This window comes from Podarcis filfolensis (assembly GCF_964270895.1).
Source record: "Podarcis filfolensis genome assembly, chromosome: 9".
NCBI lineage: Eukaryota > Metazoa > Chordata > Lepidosauria > Squamata > Lacertidae > Podarcis > Podarcis filfolensis.
This window is the reverse complement of record NC_139610.1, coordinates 75,891,903-75,907,508: the sequence shown is the minus strand read 5'-3', so window position 1 is coordinate 75,907,508 and position 15,606 is coordinate 75,891,903. Positions and strand designations below refer to the sequence as shown.

The 15,606-nt window shown below is 50.1% G+C and overlaps 1 protein-coding gene across 3 annotated transcripts in view; it reads right to left on the bottom strand.

Annotated features, from left to right (window-relative positions):
- DYSF (dysferlin) overlaps positions 1–13,032 on the bottom strand; it is a 223,052-nt gene extending 210,020 nt beyond the window's left edge. For all 3 annotated transcript variants that reach the window (XM_083631547.1, XM_083631549.1, XM_083631552.1), the window contains exon 1: positions 12,781–13,032. In XM_083631547.1, the coding sequence (XP_083487673.1) occupies positions 12,781–12,868 (88 nt within the window). In that variant the 5' untranslated portion in view covers positions 12,869–13,032. The remainder of the gene's footprint in view (positions 1–12,780) is intronic.
- Positions 13,033–15,606: the final 2,574 nt, after the last annotated feature.

The window sequence follows — 15,606 nt, the reverse complement described above, 5'->3', positions numbered from 1 at the left end:
ATTCAGGGGCGAGCCCGGAACTTCCCTGACGACCGCACCAAGGTGCACTTTTTGATCAGTTTGTTAAAGGACCAGGTGGCCAAGTGGGCTCTGCCATTGCTCCGGCAAGACTCTCCTTTGCTAACAGACTATGTGGGGTTCTGTAACCACTTGGAGACTGCGTTTGGCAATCCTCTGAAGGAGAGCCAAGCCAATCGGGCGATTCGTCAGCTGAGACAGGACAAGTCCACAGCCGCCACCTACGCCACAGAATTTCAGCTGTTGGCACAAGACTTGTCTTGGAATGATTCTGCACTTCGGGACCAGTATCTTTAGGGACTGTCGGACGAGATACTGGACCAGTTGGCCATGATGGATCGTCCCACCACGCTGGACGCCCTTATTCAGCGGAGCCTGCAGATAGACGATCGGTTGGAGGACCGTCGCCAGGCCCGGGACTGCCAGCACCCCTGGCTCCTGGCTCCAGTCCTTCCCAGCAGGTCCACGCCCATAGCCAAGTTGCCGGACGAGCTAACGCAGCTTGGGGCTGCGCGACCTCGCCTCTCCCCCTCGGAGAAGACACGGCGTCGGGAGGGGAACCTGTGTCTGTACTGCGGTGGGAGTGGACATTATGCCCGGTCCTGTCCTGAGAAGATGCCAGTCACAGGGAAACCGCCAACCTCGGTAGCCGAAAAGCCTGGCAACCTGGGGTCCCAAACCATGCAAGAGGGACCCACACCAGTGGAATTGCAACATCTCATGGTTCCGGTGCGTCTTTACCCTCCAGATGGGCCCTGGATTCTTACCCACGCTCTGGTAGATTCGGGGGCAACCCACTCCTATATGGATGCTGCCTTTGCTGCTCATCATCAGGTGCCACTTCAGAACAAGCTAGAATCGGTACAGGTGGAGGCAATTGATGGACGGCTCTTGCGTTTGGGTGCCGTCACTCGGGAGACCCAGCCCTTGGTCTTGTGTCTCCAGCAGCACCGGGAGGTGCGAACTTTGGACATTGCCTCCATGCCCCGGTTCCCCCTGGTGCTCAGGATGGACTGGCTGGAGGCTCACAATGTTCAGATTGACTGGGCCAATCGGACTGTGCATTTCCCAGACCCATGTCCCCATGCTCGGTCTGAGATGCTAGCAGCCGCGCCCACTGAGGAGGCTGCATCAACGCTCCCACAGAAACATCCTGTGAACAGGAAATACGCAGACTCTGTGACTCACAAAGCCTGCTCCCTTTTAAGACCTCCAGCCCGGAGCACCCCTGCTGGTGAGTCGCTTATACTCTCTTACGGAGCCAGAGCGCGAAGCGTTGCAGGACTTCCTGTGCAAGAACCTGGAGCGTGGGTTCATTCGGCCTTCTACCTCGCCCACCGCTGCGCCAGTGCTCTTTGTTAAGAAGAAATGTGGGGAGCTTCGCCTTTGCCATGATTACCGGGCCCTGAACAAAATTACCATCCCAGACCGGTACTCCTTGCCCCTTATTTCAGAGTTGCTGGAGTGGGTGCAAGGGGCGCAGGTGTTCACCAAGCTAGACCTCCGGGGGGCCTACAATTTAATTCGGATCCAAGCCGGGGATGAGTGGAAGACAGCATTCGGGACCCGGTACGGGCAGTTCGAATACCTGGTTATGCCCTTCGGATTGTGCAACGCGCCCGCTGTGTTCCAACGGTACATCAACCACGTGTTCCAGGACTTGCTAGACAAGTACGTGGTGGTGTACTTGGATGACATTCTGGTTTTCTCCCGTGACCGGGCTCGCTATGAGGGTCATGTCCAGACCGTGCTGCAGCGCTTGCGGGAGCACCGCCTATATGCGAAGCTCAGCAAGTGCGAGTTCCATCAGCGGTCAGTGGACTTCCTTGGTCACCGACTCTCTCCAGATGGGGTGCAGATGGATCCTGGGAAGGTGGCAGCGGTTCGGGAATGGGCGGCACCTCGGAACCGCAAGGACCTACAGCGATTCCTGGGGTTCGCCAACTATTACCGGACCTTCATTGCAGATTATGCTCATCGCACCACCCCGTTGACCCGGCTACTGCATCCCAAGACGCCGTTTTCCTGGGACAAGGAGGCAGAGGAAGCGTTTCAGGGGTTGAAGGCCTGTTTCCAGAGAGCGCCGATCTTGCAACATCCTGATCCCTCTCGACCCTTTGTGGTAGAGACCGACACCTCCAGCACGGCTCTCGGTGCCGTCTTGTCTCAGCAGTACGGACCTGATGCGCCACTCTTACCCTGCGCCTTCTACTCCCGCCAGCTCCTTCCGGCGGAGCGTAACTATACCGTGTGGGAGCGGGAACTACTGGCCATCAAGGTGGCCTTTGAGGTCTGGCGCCACCATCTTGAGTGGGCATGACACCCGGTGGAGGTGAGAACCGACCACCGGAACCTGGAGTACCTCCAGACCACCCGCAAGCTGAACCAAAGGCAGATCCGGTGGGCATTGTTCTTTTCCCGGTTCCAGTTCCGGATCCGCTACATCCCTAGCTCCCAAAACCAGAAGGTGGATGCCCTGTCCCGGAAACCTGAAGACAACGCAGACACGGTACAGCAAGCAGTACCCACCACGATCCTACCACCGGCTGCGTTCCTGGCCACCCAGGAAGCTCAGCCACTGCAGGCTCGGGTGCGGGAACAGCAGCGGGTCGACGCTTGGGCACAGGAACGACTCCGGGAACTGGCCGAAGGGTCATGCCCTCAGTATCCGGGGCTGGTCTTGCATCAGGGCCTTCTGCTGCACCACGGTCGCCTGTACATTCCGCCAGGGCCACTGTGGGCTGAGGTTCTCCGGATGACCCATGATGCCCCAGCAGTGGGACATTTTGGGCGGTATCGGACCACCCATCTGGTAAGCCGCGAGTTTTGGTGGCCCCGCCTGAAGGCTGACGTGGCTCGCTACGTCGCTGGTTGTGACGTCTGCCAGCAGGCCAAGGGCCCTACCGGGCGACCCTCCGGCCTCGCCACTTCCACCCCTCTTGACCTTCACGGAAGCTGGACGCCCGTTTCACCGGCCCGTTTCCCATCGTGGACCAAGTCTCGCCTGTGGCATTCCGTCTCCGGTTGCCCGCAATCCTGAAGGTTCACCCGGTATTCCACAGGTCCCTTCTGAGTCCGGTGGCCCCGCCTGACGAGTTCCACCCGAACCGTCCCCGACCGCAGCCAGTTTTGGTTCAGGGGGAGCCTGAGTACGAGGTGGAACGCATTATGGACTCCCGATACCGCAGGGGAAAGCTGCAGTATCTCACAGACTGGAAGGGGTATGGACCTGAGGACCGTTCCTGGGAACCAGCAGCCAACGTCCACGCACCTGCCTGCCCTCCGTGATTTCCATGCGGTGTACCCCAGCAAGCCAGGTCCAGACCCTCGTTTGAGGGGGGGGCCTGGGAGGGGAGATGGTGTGATGGCCTGGGAATCCGATTCAGAGGCTGAACCGGAGGAACCCCAGCCTGCACAGGAGTCCCCGCCTCCGGGGCCGGCTGAACTGGGGCAGGGCCTTGGATCTGAAGCACCTGCGCCTGTGCCGGATCCTCAGGAGAAGGCACCAGGTGAATCCTCTCTGGCTCCGGAGGTGATTGAAGACACAGTGCCTACAGGTGCGCCTCTCCCACCCTGTCAGGGGAAGGGGAGTCTTCCCCTGGGTCCATTAACCCTCCAGCCTCTCCTGAGCTGCAGAGGCTCAGGGCAGAGAGGCGGAGGGAACTGGTTTCTCCCAGGAGGAGTGCTCGCCTTAAGGCCAGGAGAGGTGGGTCTCCTGGGGGCCGGGGCCGCCCCAGGCCTCAGAGAAGATAAAGGCGAGTCAGCCCGGTCCCAGGTTGTGGGAGCAACGTCATTGAAGAGCTGTTTCGGCCAGCACCCTGTCCTGTTCCTCGAGAGTTCCTGTCCTTGCCCTGCTCCTCGCCCTGGACCCCGCTTCGCCCGTGGAGGACTGTCTGCCGACCCTCGACTCAGGTCCTGGACCTCACCCCATGGTAACCTCCCCCTGGGACCAGCACAGCAAGCCTTCCGAGTGCAGCAGGAACTCCTGCCACGCTCAGAAGGCTTGCGGATAGCTGCCTGAAGCCTGCCTTCACTCCATAGGACGCACACACATTTCCCCTTCATTTTTGGAGGGGGAAAAGTGCATCCTATAGAGCGAAAAATACGGTAATCACAAACGATATTCCTGACAATCAAAGGGAAGTATTCCTTTTTGCAACGACAGCTGCCAGGATGCTTATAGCAAAAAATTGGAAAGGGAGAAAAATTCCATCAATGAAAGAATGGCAAATTAAATTTTGTGAACATATAAATCTGGCAAGACTCACAGCATTCATAAGGGGACAATTGGACCAGAAATTATTAAAAGAATGGGGATGCGCTAAAGGGTATATGAAAAAACATTGTTCTGGAGTAAGCATATCGGTGTGTAATGGAGAAAAAGAAAAATGATGTAAAAAGTATAAAGATAAAGGTAATCTACATTAGACACAACAATTTAGAAAGAGTAAAATTTTTGAGGTCTTAGAACAAAGGAAGGAAGTCAATACGTGTATATGTATGTAATGACTAGATTAAAATGAAGATATGGTTTTATTTGTAGATGTGTGCTTTTTCTTTTTTCTTTTTTCTTTTTCTCTTTTTTCCTTTTTTGTGTTCTGTTTTTCTTTCTTGTTTGTATAGATTTATTTTGGATTCAATGTTTGTAATTTTTGTTGTAATTTTGCATTGAAAATAAATAAAAAATAAAAAAAAGAAAGAGGGGGAAGCCTCGCAGGTTGGTGATGCAGGAGCCTTCATGAAGAAGAGCTCTAGAAGGCGTGCGCAGGATGAGTGCACGTCGAAGGCGGAGCAGGACCACCTTAAATAACACGAGCTTAAAGCGGATGACTGTCCCCCCCCCCCCAAAATTCTGCACCTGTCGGGTGGAAATACCCTTTGGCAGCAGGAGGACTGATGACTCAGTGATCCCAGGGGGAGAGAAAGAATCCAGCTGGGAAATCAGGTCCTGCCTCTGAATTCTCGGTTTGGGACTTTTCAGTTTGGAGAAAAGGAAGGGAGGAAGAATTGGCAAGATATAGAACGATGCATGGCATGGAGACAGCGGGTGAAGTTCTTCTCCCTCTCTCATAACGACAGAAACTCAACATCTAATGAAGTTGATGGATGGAAGATTCAGGACAGGGGGGAAACGTCCACACAGCGCACTGTTAAACTGTGGAACTCACTCCCTCAGGAGGCAGCGCTGGACGCCAGCCTAAATGGCTTTAAAAGAGGATTCGACAAATTCATGGAGGAAGAGAGGGCTATCGATGGGTGTCTCTCCACATTCGGAGGCAGCAAAGGCCTCCTCGGTGGTGGCGCCCAGCCTGTGGAACGCCCTCCCATCAGATGTCAAGTCAATAAACAACTGACTTTTAGAAGACATCTGAAGGCAGCCCTGTTTAGGGAAGTTTTTAATGTTTAATGCTGTATTGTGTTTTTAATATTCAGTTGGGAGCTGCCCAGAGTGGCTGGGGAAGCCCAGCCAGATGGGCAGGGTATAAATAAATTATTATTATTATTATTATTATTATTATTATTATTATTATTATTTCAGCTGGGAGCACCCAGAGTAGCTGGGGAAATGCAGCCAGATGGGCGGGGTATAAATAAATTATTATTATTATTATTATTATTCTGACTCCCAATTGCTGGAAACCACAGGAGAGGAAAGGACTCTCAGATCCTGCTTGCAGGTTTTCCATTGGTGAGAAGGTGGTCTGGACGGGTCCCCTTTGGCCTGATCCAGCAGCCTCTTCTTATCATAGAATCACAGAATCGCAGAGTGGGAAAGGGACCCCGGAGATCATCTAGGCCAACCCTAGCAGAACAGTCTCCCTCGGAAGGTTGTGGACGACTTGTAATGATGACATTGGAGCAGTTCTACATTATTGTTGCTGTTGCTGTTGTTGTTGTTAATTGAATTTATATACCACCCTATACCTGCAGGTCTCAGGGCAGTTCACAGAATTCTGATTTCCATACTGATTGTTTTGGCATGGACATATGGCGCCATTTCCAGTCTCTTTCCTTAGAGGTTTTTAAGGAGAAGTTGGGTGGCCATCTGTCCGGGATGCTTTAGCTGAGATTCCTGCATTGCAGGGGGTTGGACTAGATGACCCTCTAAGCCCCTTCCAACTCTAGCATTGTAGGATCTCAAGGGAGCAGAAAAGACTATTTATGCATGCGACCACGACTGTGTGGACGTTATTGGTCCAGAGATGGAAGGAAGATAAAGTCCCAACCAGAGAAGTATGGCAGGTGAAGTGGATGGACTATGCTGAAATGGCAAAAATGACCGGAAGAATCAGAAATCAGGAAGACCAGAATTTTAATAAGGAACGGAAGCAAAAATTTGACCTTTTCCTGTTAGGCAAAGATCATAAGACAACCCGGATGATCACCAGATTCTGTGTACAGATCTGTAGGCATAGACCATTGCTCGACCCAAACTAGTTCGTTAAGAAAATCCCCAAACTCGGTTCCATGGGTGACTCTGGGTCATAGCTTATCTTAAAGTTTTAAGTGTCTATATGCTTGTCGCATTTATAAATTTTAAATTTATTGTTGTATGCTGTTTTAAAAGTTTGCTTTCCTTTTGGGACTGTAGCCCCAAGTGTGTTTTAAAAGCTGGTCTTCGACCGTAATAAATTATCTATCTAATAAGGAATGGGGGAAATTTATAACTTATCTTAAAGAGCATTGCAAACAGTTAAAATCGTTAGTAGAATTGGAATGACACTTGTAGTTCAATGGTGAATTTTGGACACAGTGGAAATGTAAAAGATCTGAATCATCATGAAAGATGCAGGAGGAAATGATCAACAATAGGACCCGCAAAGGGGAGGAGGGAAGTCTGGGAGATTCCATGGAATCTTATTGATATGTTTGATACGTGACTGTAAAGATTTAATCTGAAAAATCAAATAAATATCTATTTTTAATCACCCTCTAGGATTGCAATGCAGGAATCTCAGCTATAGCACCCTTGACAGAGGGCCACCCAAGCCATAGCTGTCAACGTTTCCCTTTTTTTAAAGGGAAATTCCCTTATTCCGAATAGGATTCCTCACAAGAAAAGGGGAAAGTTGACAGCTATGACCCACCTAAACATTAGGAAGAACTTCCTGACAGTAAGAGCTGTTCGACAGTGGAATTTGCTGCCAAGGAGTGTGGTGGAGTCTCCTTCTTTGGAGGTCTTTAAGCAGAGGCTTGACAACCATATGTCAGGAGTGCTCTGATGGTGTTTCCTGCTTGGCAGGGGGTTGGACTCGATGGCCCTTGTGGTCTCTTCCAACTCTATGATTCTATGATTCTATGATTCTATGACCCAAGCTCTGCTTCAAAAACTCCAAGGAAGGAGAGCCTGTTCCACCATCAAAAATCTCTTGCTCCTCTCATGTTCTCCTCCTTTGCAAAGCGGCCGCTAAGCCCTGGACACTTGCGGGCGCTTCTGTGACACAGAGGGAGCTCTGCCAGGTCAGCCATCCCAGCCCCCGCTGGCCAAACAGGTGCTGGGGCCAGGATCCAAAGGCACTGCATGACGGCAAGGAGGAAACTATAAAAAGAGCAGGGTGTGGCGGTGCTGGGGAGGTTAGGTTTCTCATCTGCCTCCTTTGCTGGGCTTCTGCAGCTCCTATTGCCAAATACCCAGGGCAGGATCCAGTCTCTCTGATTACGAGGCTGAGTCTATGGAGGAGGGGCAGAGGGGGAACGGGAAAGGAGGAGGACCGGAGAGCCTCTGAAACCCTCTCTTTTTTTAATAAATAATTTTTATTCATTTTCTTTTCTCATAACAAATATGCAATATCGTTACTTAACATTCATTTTCCAATTTCCCCTCCTCCCTGTTGACTTCCCCCAACTTCCATTTCTGGTTTATTACATCAAATAAACCTGAAGGCAGCCCTCTTTAGGGAAGCTTTTAATGTTTGATGCATTACTGTATTTTAATATTTTGTTGGAAGCTGCCCAGAGTGGCTGGAGAAGCCCAGCCAGATGGGCGGGGTATAAATATTAAATTATTATTAGTAGTAGTAGTAGTAGTAGTAGTAGTAGTAGTAGTAGTAGTATTGATGTTACATTCTGCTGTTTGTACATAATGGTATGTTATCACCTCCTCTGAAACCCTCTCGGCCACAGACTGTGGCTTCTCCACGAGACACAGCCCTCTGCACATGCGCAGAGACACTCTCTTCCTTCCGCCTTTGCTTATTCCAAGCTGAGCCTGGAGGGAAGTTAACCGTGGCCATGCAGGGGTAAGAAAATTGGTCACTGCCACATGCCAGGCATAATAACTATAATTTATTATTTATACCCCATCCATCTGGCTGGGTTTCCCCAGCCACTCTGGGCAGCTCCCAAAAGAATTAATGATAATAATAAAAAAGCAATAAAACATCAGACATTAAAAGCTTCCCTAAACAGACCCCTCCCTTCTCTCTCTGCCCGTGGGATCCTTTTCCCAGGACGCCTATTAGCATATAAAGCCCCTAACAACGGGGGACCAGAACGGGCACTAGCACAAATAATTCCCATTTAGCATTTAGAGGAATTATCTCCATTCATGTGGCAACACGTGTCCTTCGGAACTCCCCGCCACTTGATCTCAAGCAGGTGCCTTCACTCACTGCACTCTTTCCAGCACCTGCTCAAAACCCTCTTGTTTAGACAATGCTTAGAAAGGACACATGCTTGATCTCTAAGCATGCTTAGAAAGAAAATGTGAGTCGTAACCGGTTTTAGTAATTTTAACTTTTTGTATGTTTCAAACTATTGAAATTTCCCCCTCGATTTTCTCGTTTTATCTTTTCACAAACCGCTTTGAGGTTTCCGTCTGCAATCTAGCAGCGTATACATTTTATGAAATGGATATAAATGAATAAATAAAGTAAGGGGGGCATTTGGTTTCACTAACTCATAAGTTACACACACACACATAAAAACATAATAGGATTCAACCGTCGGTTGCTCTGACATTATAGCCAATAAAATGGGTATAAATTTTATGACGTACATAACAAATCAGTCATCAGACTTCCTTAAAATGCTGCCAGAGAGATGTGGCTGGGTGATAATGACCCCTTTGGTCTTCACTGACCCAGATCCTGTTTTGCTTTTCCTTGTGAAAGAGTTCAGCAGCAGCAGCAAATCTGTAAGCTCAGATGCAGGAGAGTGACCCCACCCCCTTTGGAATATGGAGGCATCAAATGAATTAAAGCCCAAATAAAATCCCCGCACAGAGAAAGCTAGCATGTAAGGGAGAAGCATTCTAGATGCCCTGGGATGCAGGAAAGGACCACAGCAACATACAGTTACTACACGGTGCTGCCTCACATCATCTGAGCCCCCTGCGGTCTGATGTGGTGCAGTCCATGCACAGCACCTTAATGCGCATGCGCAACACCTCAAGTGGCCCCAGCCAAGGCTTTCTGCTGCCTGAGGCAGGAGAGCAAATCCCCTGCACTCCCAGCCCAAATGCAAGGTACCCAAGGGGCAAGCCAAGTTTGATGTTGCCTCTCCCCATCCGTGGAAATGCAACAAAAATGATAGAAATAAGACTGAGCAATAGCCAAAATCAGCTGCTCCCCCTTTCCCAATGGTAGGGCTGGTCCTCTGAGCCATTCCAAAGAAAGAGAGGCAGGTTCCTTAACATTGCATTGCAGCAGAAACACAGCGAACGGACGCAGCCACAACTGAGCATTTTTATGATTTCACATTTTGAAATCTGGTGCTGGAGGAGACTCTGGAGAGTCCCAGGACTGCAAGAAGATCAAACCTCTCCATTCGGAAGGAAATCAGCCCTGAGCGCTCACTGGAAGGACAGATCCTGAAGCTGAGGCTCCAAGACTTTGGCCACCTCATGAGAAGAGAAGGCTCCCTGGAAAAGACCCTGATGCTGGGAAAGATGGAGGGCACAAGGAGAAGGGGATGACAGAGGACGAGATGGTGGGACAGTGTTCTCGAAGCTACCAGCATGAGTTTGACCAAACTGTGGGAGGCAGTGGAAGACAGAAGTGCCTGGCGTGCTCTGGTCCAGGGCGTCACGAAGAGTCGGACATGACTAAACGACTAAACAACAACAACAAAAGGGACCCCAAGGGTCATCTAGTCCAACCCCCTGAAATGCAGGAGTCTCAACTAAAGCATCCATAACAGAAATGAGGGGCAGGCAGTGAAGTGGCCCATTTTGCCAGTGACACTAAATTGATCACGGTCATTGAAACAAAACGGAATAAAGATTGCAAAGAGCTGCGTAAGGACCTACACAAAGTGAGTTATCGGGCATCCAATGGCCACAGAGCCAGGATGGGGCCTGAGTCACCTGCTGAGCTGTGTGCACAGGGGATAATGTGCAGCCCAGCAAGGCAACACTCAGGAAAGGGAGCAGACATGCTCAGACTAGGAAGCAGAAAATTGTGGGGCTGGAAGGGACCCCAGTTAAAGCTATGGTTTTCCCAGTAGTGATGTATGGAAGCGAGAGCTGGACCATAAAGAAGGCTGATCGCCGAAGAATTGATGCTTTTGAATTCTGGTGCTGGAGGAGACTCTTGAGAGTCCCATGGACTGCAAGAAGATCCAACCTCTCCATTCTGAAGGAAATCAGCCCTGAGTGCTCACTGGAAGGACAGATCCTGAAGCTGAGGCTCCAAGACTTTGGCCACCTAATGAGAAGAGAAGACTCCCTGGAAAAGACCCTGATGTTGGGAAAGATGGAGGGCACAAGGAGAAGGGGACGACAAAGGACAAGATGGTGGGACAGTGTTCTCAAAGCTACCAGCATGAGTTTGACCAAACTGCAGGAGGCAGTGGAAGACAGGAGTGCCTGGCGTGCTCTGGTCCAGGGGGTCATGAAGAGGTGGACACGACTAAACGACTAAAGAACAACAACATGATTTCACAAGGCAAATTCCCAACACAGAACTTTAAACTTGGGCTGGATTGAGCCGCTTCCTGGGGTCCCATTTCCTTTCTGGACCTGGCAGAGACGCTGCCACAAATATTGCTTCTCTCACAGGCTGAGCAACTGCACCAGGATGGGGGACTTTGGGGCCGTGAAGTTTGGCTGAGGATGAGCAGGAGACACACCTCCTAAGAGCCGGCTGGATCAGGCCCAATGGACCATCTAGTCCAGCCTCCTGTTCTCACCAGGGCTGAGCAGCTGCCTTTGGGCATGGGTAGGTCTAAACCACAGAGCCTAGGGCTTGCTGATCAGAAGGTTGGTGGTTCAAATTCCCTTGACGGGGTGAGCTCCCGTTGCTCGGTCCCAGCTGCTGCCCACCTAGCAGTTCGAAAGCACCCCAAAAAGTGCAAGTAGATAAATAGGTACCGCTGCAGCAGGAAGGTAAACGGCATTTCCATGCGTTGCTCTGGTTGGCCAGAAGCGGCTTAGTCATGCTGGCCACATGACCCGGAAGCTGTACGTCGGCTCCCTCAGCCAATAAAGCGAGATGAGTGCCGCAGCTCCAGAGTCGTCCGCAACTGGACCTAACGGTCAGGGGTCCCTTTACCTTTGCCTTTTAGGCAAACTAAGGCCCAGGGGCTGGATCCAGCCCAATCGCCTTCTAAATCCGACCTGTGGACGGTCTAGGAATCAGCATGTTTTTACGAGAGTAGAATGTGTCCTTTTATTTAAAATGCATCACTGGGTTATTTGTGAGGCATAGGAATTCGTTCATTTCCCACCCAAAAATATACTCCGGTCCCCCACAAGGTCTGAGGGACAGTGGACCGGCCCCCTGCTGAAAAAGTTTGCTGACCCCTGCCTTTGGGGAACCTGCAAGAAAAATCTGAGCCCCAGAGCCCTCTTCCCTCCTGGGGTTTACAGCCGCGGGTTTTTGGAAGCCTTGCTGTCTCCAACTGCAAAGGGAGAAACTTAGCTGGCCTGGCTAGTAGCCATCAATCTCCCTTTCCTCTGGGAATTTGTACAGTTCTCTCGTAAAGCTGCCAAGGCCATCACACTTCTTGTGGGAGGGAGTTCCACAGTTTAACTACTAGCTGCGTGAAGGACTGTATCTGTCCTGAACCTTCCAACATTCACCTTTGCCAGGTGTCCCCAGGTTCTAGGGATAGGAGGGAGGGAAATTTCTCTGCACCCATTTTCCCCATGACATGCAGACTTTTTATAAACTTCTACCACGCCTTGGGACGTGGGTGGTGCTGTGGGTTAAACCACAGAGCCTAGGGCTTGCTGATCAGAAGGTTGGCGGTTCGAATCCCCGCGACGGGGTGAGCTCCTGTTGCTCGGTCCCAGCTCCTGCCAACCTAGCAGTTCAAAAGCACGTCAAGTGCAAGTAGATAAATAGGTACCGCTCCAGCGGGAAGCTAAACGGCGTTTCCGTGCACTGCTCTGGTTCGCCAGAAGCGGCTTAGTCCTACTGGCCACATGACCCGGAAGCTGTACATGCCTCCCTTGAAATTGAGATGAGCGCCGCAACCCCAGAGTCAGTCACAACTGGACCTAATGGTAAGGGGTCCCTTTACCTTTAACCACGTCTTAATTCTCTTTTCCTCTAAACTAAAAAGTCACAGACCTCCCTGGAGATCTGAGGTTTATGCAGATGTGTACAGGGATTGATTTCTTGCTTGTCCCGCATTCAGCAACCTGCAAATAGAAACAGCCCCAAGCGTCCCTCTCCAAATCCCCTTTGGCTCCTGAGAATGGGAGAGAGAGAGGTGGTGTTCTCCCCACCAGCACCCTTGGGTGCTCTCTCTGCCCTGTACCTCTGCTTCCCTCGTCTCGGCCCCTGTAGTTGCAAACTCGTTCTGCCTCCTCCTTACCTTCAAACACCACGGAGCAATAAGCATCGCTGATATCCGTATCCGGAGTCTGGACGTTCTGTGCGTGGAGGATGAAGACCCGCAACATTTTGGGAGGCCCAGAGGGTTTCCTTCCCCTCCTCGCCTCGGATCTGGCCTGTCCTCTGGGATGTTTGCTTTCCCTACAGTTCAGGCCCGTCTCCCTCCTGCTCTGGAGCTGGCAGAGCAGCTTGGCTCCAGCTCCAGTGACAAACAGATAGAGCTCTTAAAGGGACACCAGCCCTGGCCAGCTCCAAAGCCAAGAGGGCCTGCAAAGACATTGGCGTTCGTTTTTAGACAACTGGACACTCCAGCGCTGGCCTTTAGGTTATCGCATCAAGACAGGAAAAGTTCAAAGAGATAGACAAATGTGTCCAGATCCGTTTCTGATTTTTCCGGCCACATTTCCACGTCAGTTTGCAATTGCTTTTTAAATTCTTTGTGAAAATTTGACAGCTTTTCAGCGGGAATTTCCCTTAAGACACACAATTTTGTGCCTCGTATAAGCATCTTCATGAGCCGTTTTTCTCCTAACAGGTGTACAACCCCCCCCCCCCACATTACTTGGTTGGTTAACTGAATCACAGCATCTGACGAGTGCAAATTTTTTATTTTAGATTCTCTGATGACTAACTTCTCTCTCTCTCTCTCTCTCTCTCTCTCTCTCTCTCTCTCTGGTTTTATAAACAAGAATAAAGTTATGCAAATAAGTGTACCAAGTTTTCTCATGTCATTTAAAAATAGCATAATAAATGTGGGAAAATATCTACAACGTACGTTTCATTCTTAGTGGTCAATGTATGAGTTCTTGGTTTATGAATTGTTTTAAATAATTAGGAAGAAGAAGAAAAGGAGGGAAGAGGGGGAGGGTCAGGTTGGTCTGACGCAGTAGATATATATATAATGTCCAGTAGCACCTTTGAGACCAACTAAGTCCAACTAAGTTTGTTCTTGGTATGAGCATTCGTGTGCATGCACACTTCTTCAGAAACAGTGGTACCTCGGGATAAGTACTTAATTCTTTCTGGAGGTCCGTTCTTAACCTGAAACTGTTCTTAACCTGAAGCAACACTTTAGCTAAAGGGGCCTCCTGCTGCTGCCGCACCGCCAGAGCACGATTTCTGTTCTCATCCTGAAGCAAAGTTCTTAACCCGAGGTACTATTTCTGGGTTAGCGGAGTCTGTAACCTGAAGTGTCTGTAACCCGAGGTACCACTGTACACTGAAACAGAAATCACCAGGCCCTTATATATAGTGAGAGGGTGGGGAGGGGTGTTAATCAGAAGGGTGGTGGGAGATGGGTGATTGACTGATAGGCCTGGCCTCTCAGCCTAGCCAACCTCACAGGGTTGTGGCGAGGGTAAAATGGCGAAGGAGTAAATTAGGTGCACCACCTCAAACTCCTTCATAAATAAATCATTTTCTCTCTCCCTTTCATCAATTCAGCGCAGATTGTACACAGAAAATGCCCCCCACCCTTCGCTCTGCTGAAGGTGACTGAGCAGAATCTTCGGGGAATGTTGTGGTTATTAGATTGTGTTTACTGAAACAGGTAAATTTGGGCTTTTCTGGGCATTTCTGTCGAACGCTAAAAAATTAGCATCCTCAGAGCTTTCTTTTTCCCTTTTTTTTCTTTCATTTTCTTTCTTTTCTTTTTTCTCTCTCTCTCCCTTTTTTCTCTCTCTCTTCTTCTTCTCTCTCTCTTTCACTTTTTTTTTCTCTTTATCTCTCTTTCTTTTCTCTCTCTCTCTCTCTCTCTCTCTCTCTTTCTTTCTTGGCATAGGGTTTTCAATTCAGGGAAATGCTTCCCTTCACAGGGCGGAATGCCAACCTGATGGGGCTTCCCGTATTTCAGCCAGGAGGTCATTCCATGACACGGGCACCACCTGCCTCTGTGTTTCCATAACCTCCAATCTTCAGGTAATGCTATACCATTTGGCTTCCAATGACCCTTTTTACCAAGTTCCCCCCATCCAAAGTTAGCCCCTGGCTTTGCAACATTGAAGATTGCCATATAATAATAATAATAATAATAATAATAATAATAATAATAATAATAATAATAATAATAATTTATTATTTATACCCCGCCCATCTGGCTGGGCCTCCCCAGCCACTCTGGGCGGCTTCCATAAAAACCAAAAATACAGTAAAATATCACACATTAAAAACTTCCCTGAACAGGGCTGCCTTAAGATGTCTTCTGAATGTCAGGTAGTTGTTTATCGCTTTGACATCTGCTGGAAGGGCGTTCCACAGGGCGGGCGCCACTACCGAGAAGGCCCTCTGCCTGGTTCCCTGTAGCTTTGCTTCTCGCAATGAGGGAACCGCCAGAAGGCCCTCGGCGCTGGACCTCAGCGTCCGGGCAGAATGATGGGGGTGGAGACGCTCCTTCAGGTCTACTGGACCGAGGCCGTTTAGGGCTTTAAAGGTCAGCACCAACACTTTGAATTGTGCTCGGAAACGTACTGGGAGCCAATGTAGGTCTTTCAAGACCGGTGTTATATGGTCTCGGCGGCCGCCCCCAGTCACCAGTCTAGCTGCCGCATTCTGGATTAGTTGTAGTTTCCGAGTCACCTTCAAAGGTAGCCCCACATAGAGTGCATTGCAGTAGTCCAAGCGGGAGATAACCAGAGCATGCACCACTCTGGCGAGACAGTCCGCAGGCAGATAGGGTCTCAGCCTACGTACCAGATGGAGCTGGTAAACAGCTGCCCTGGACACAGATTTGACCTGTGCCTCCATGGACAGCTGTGAGTCCAAAATGACTCCCAGGCTGCGCACCTGGTCCTTCAGGGGCACAGTTACC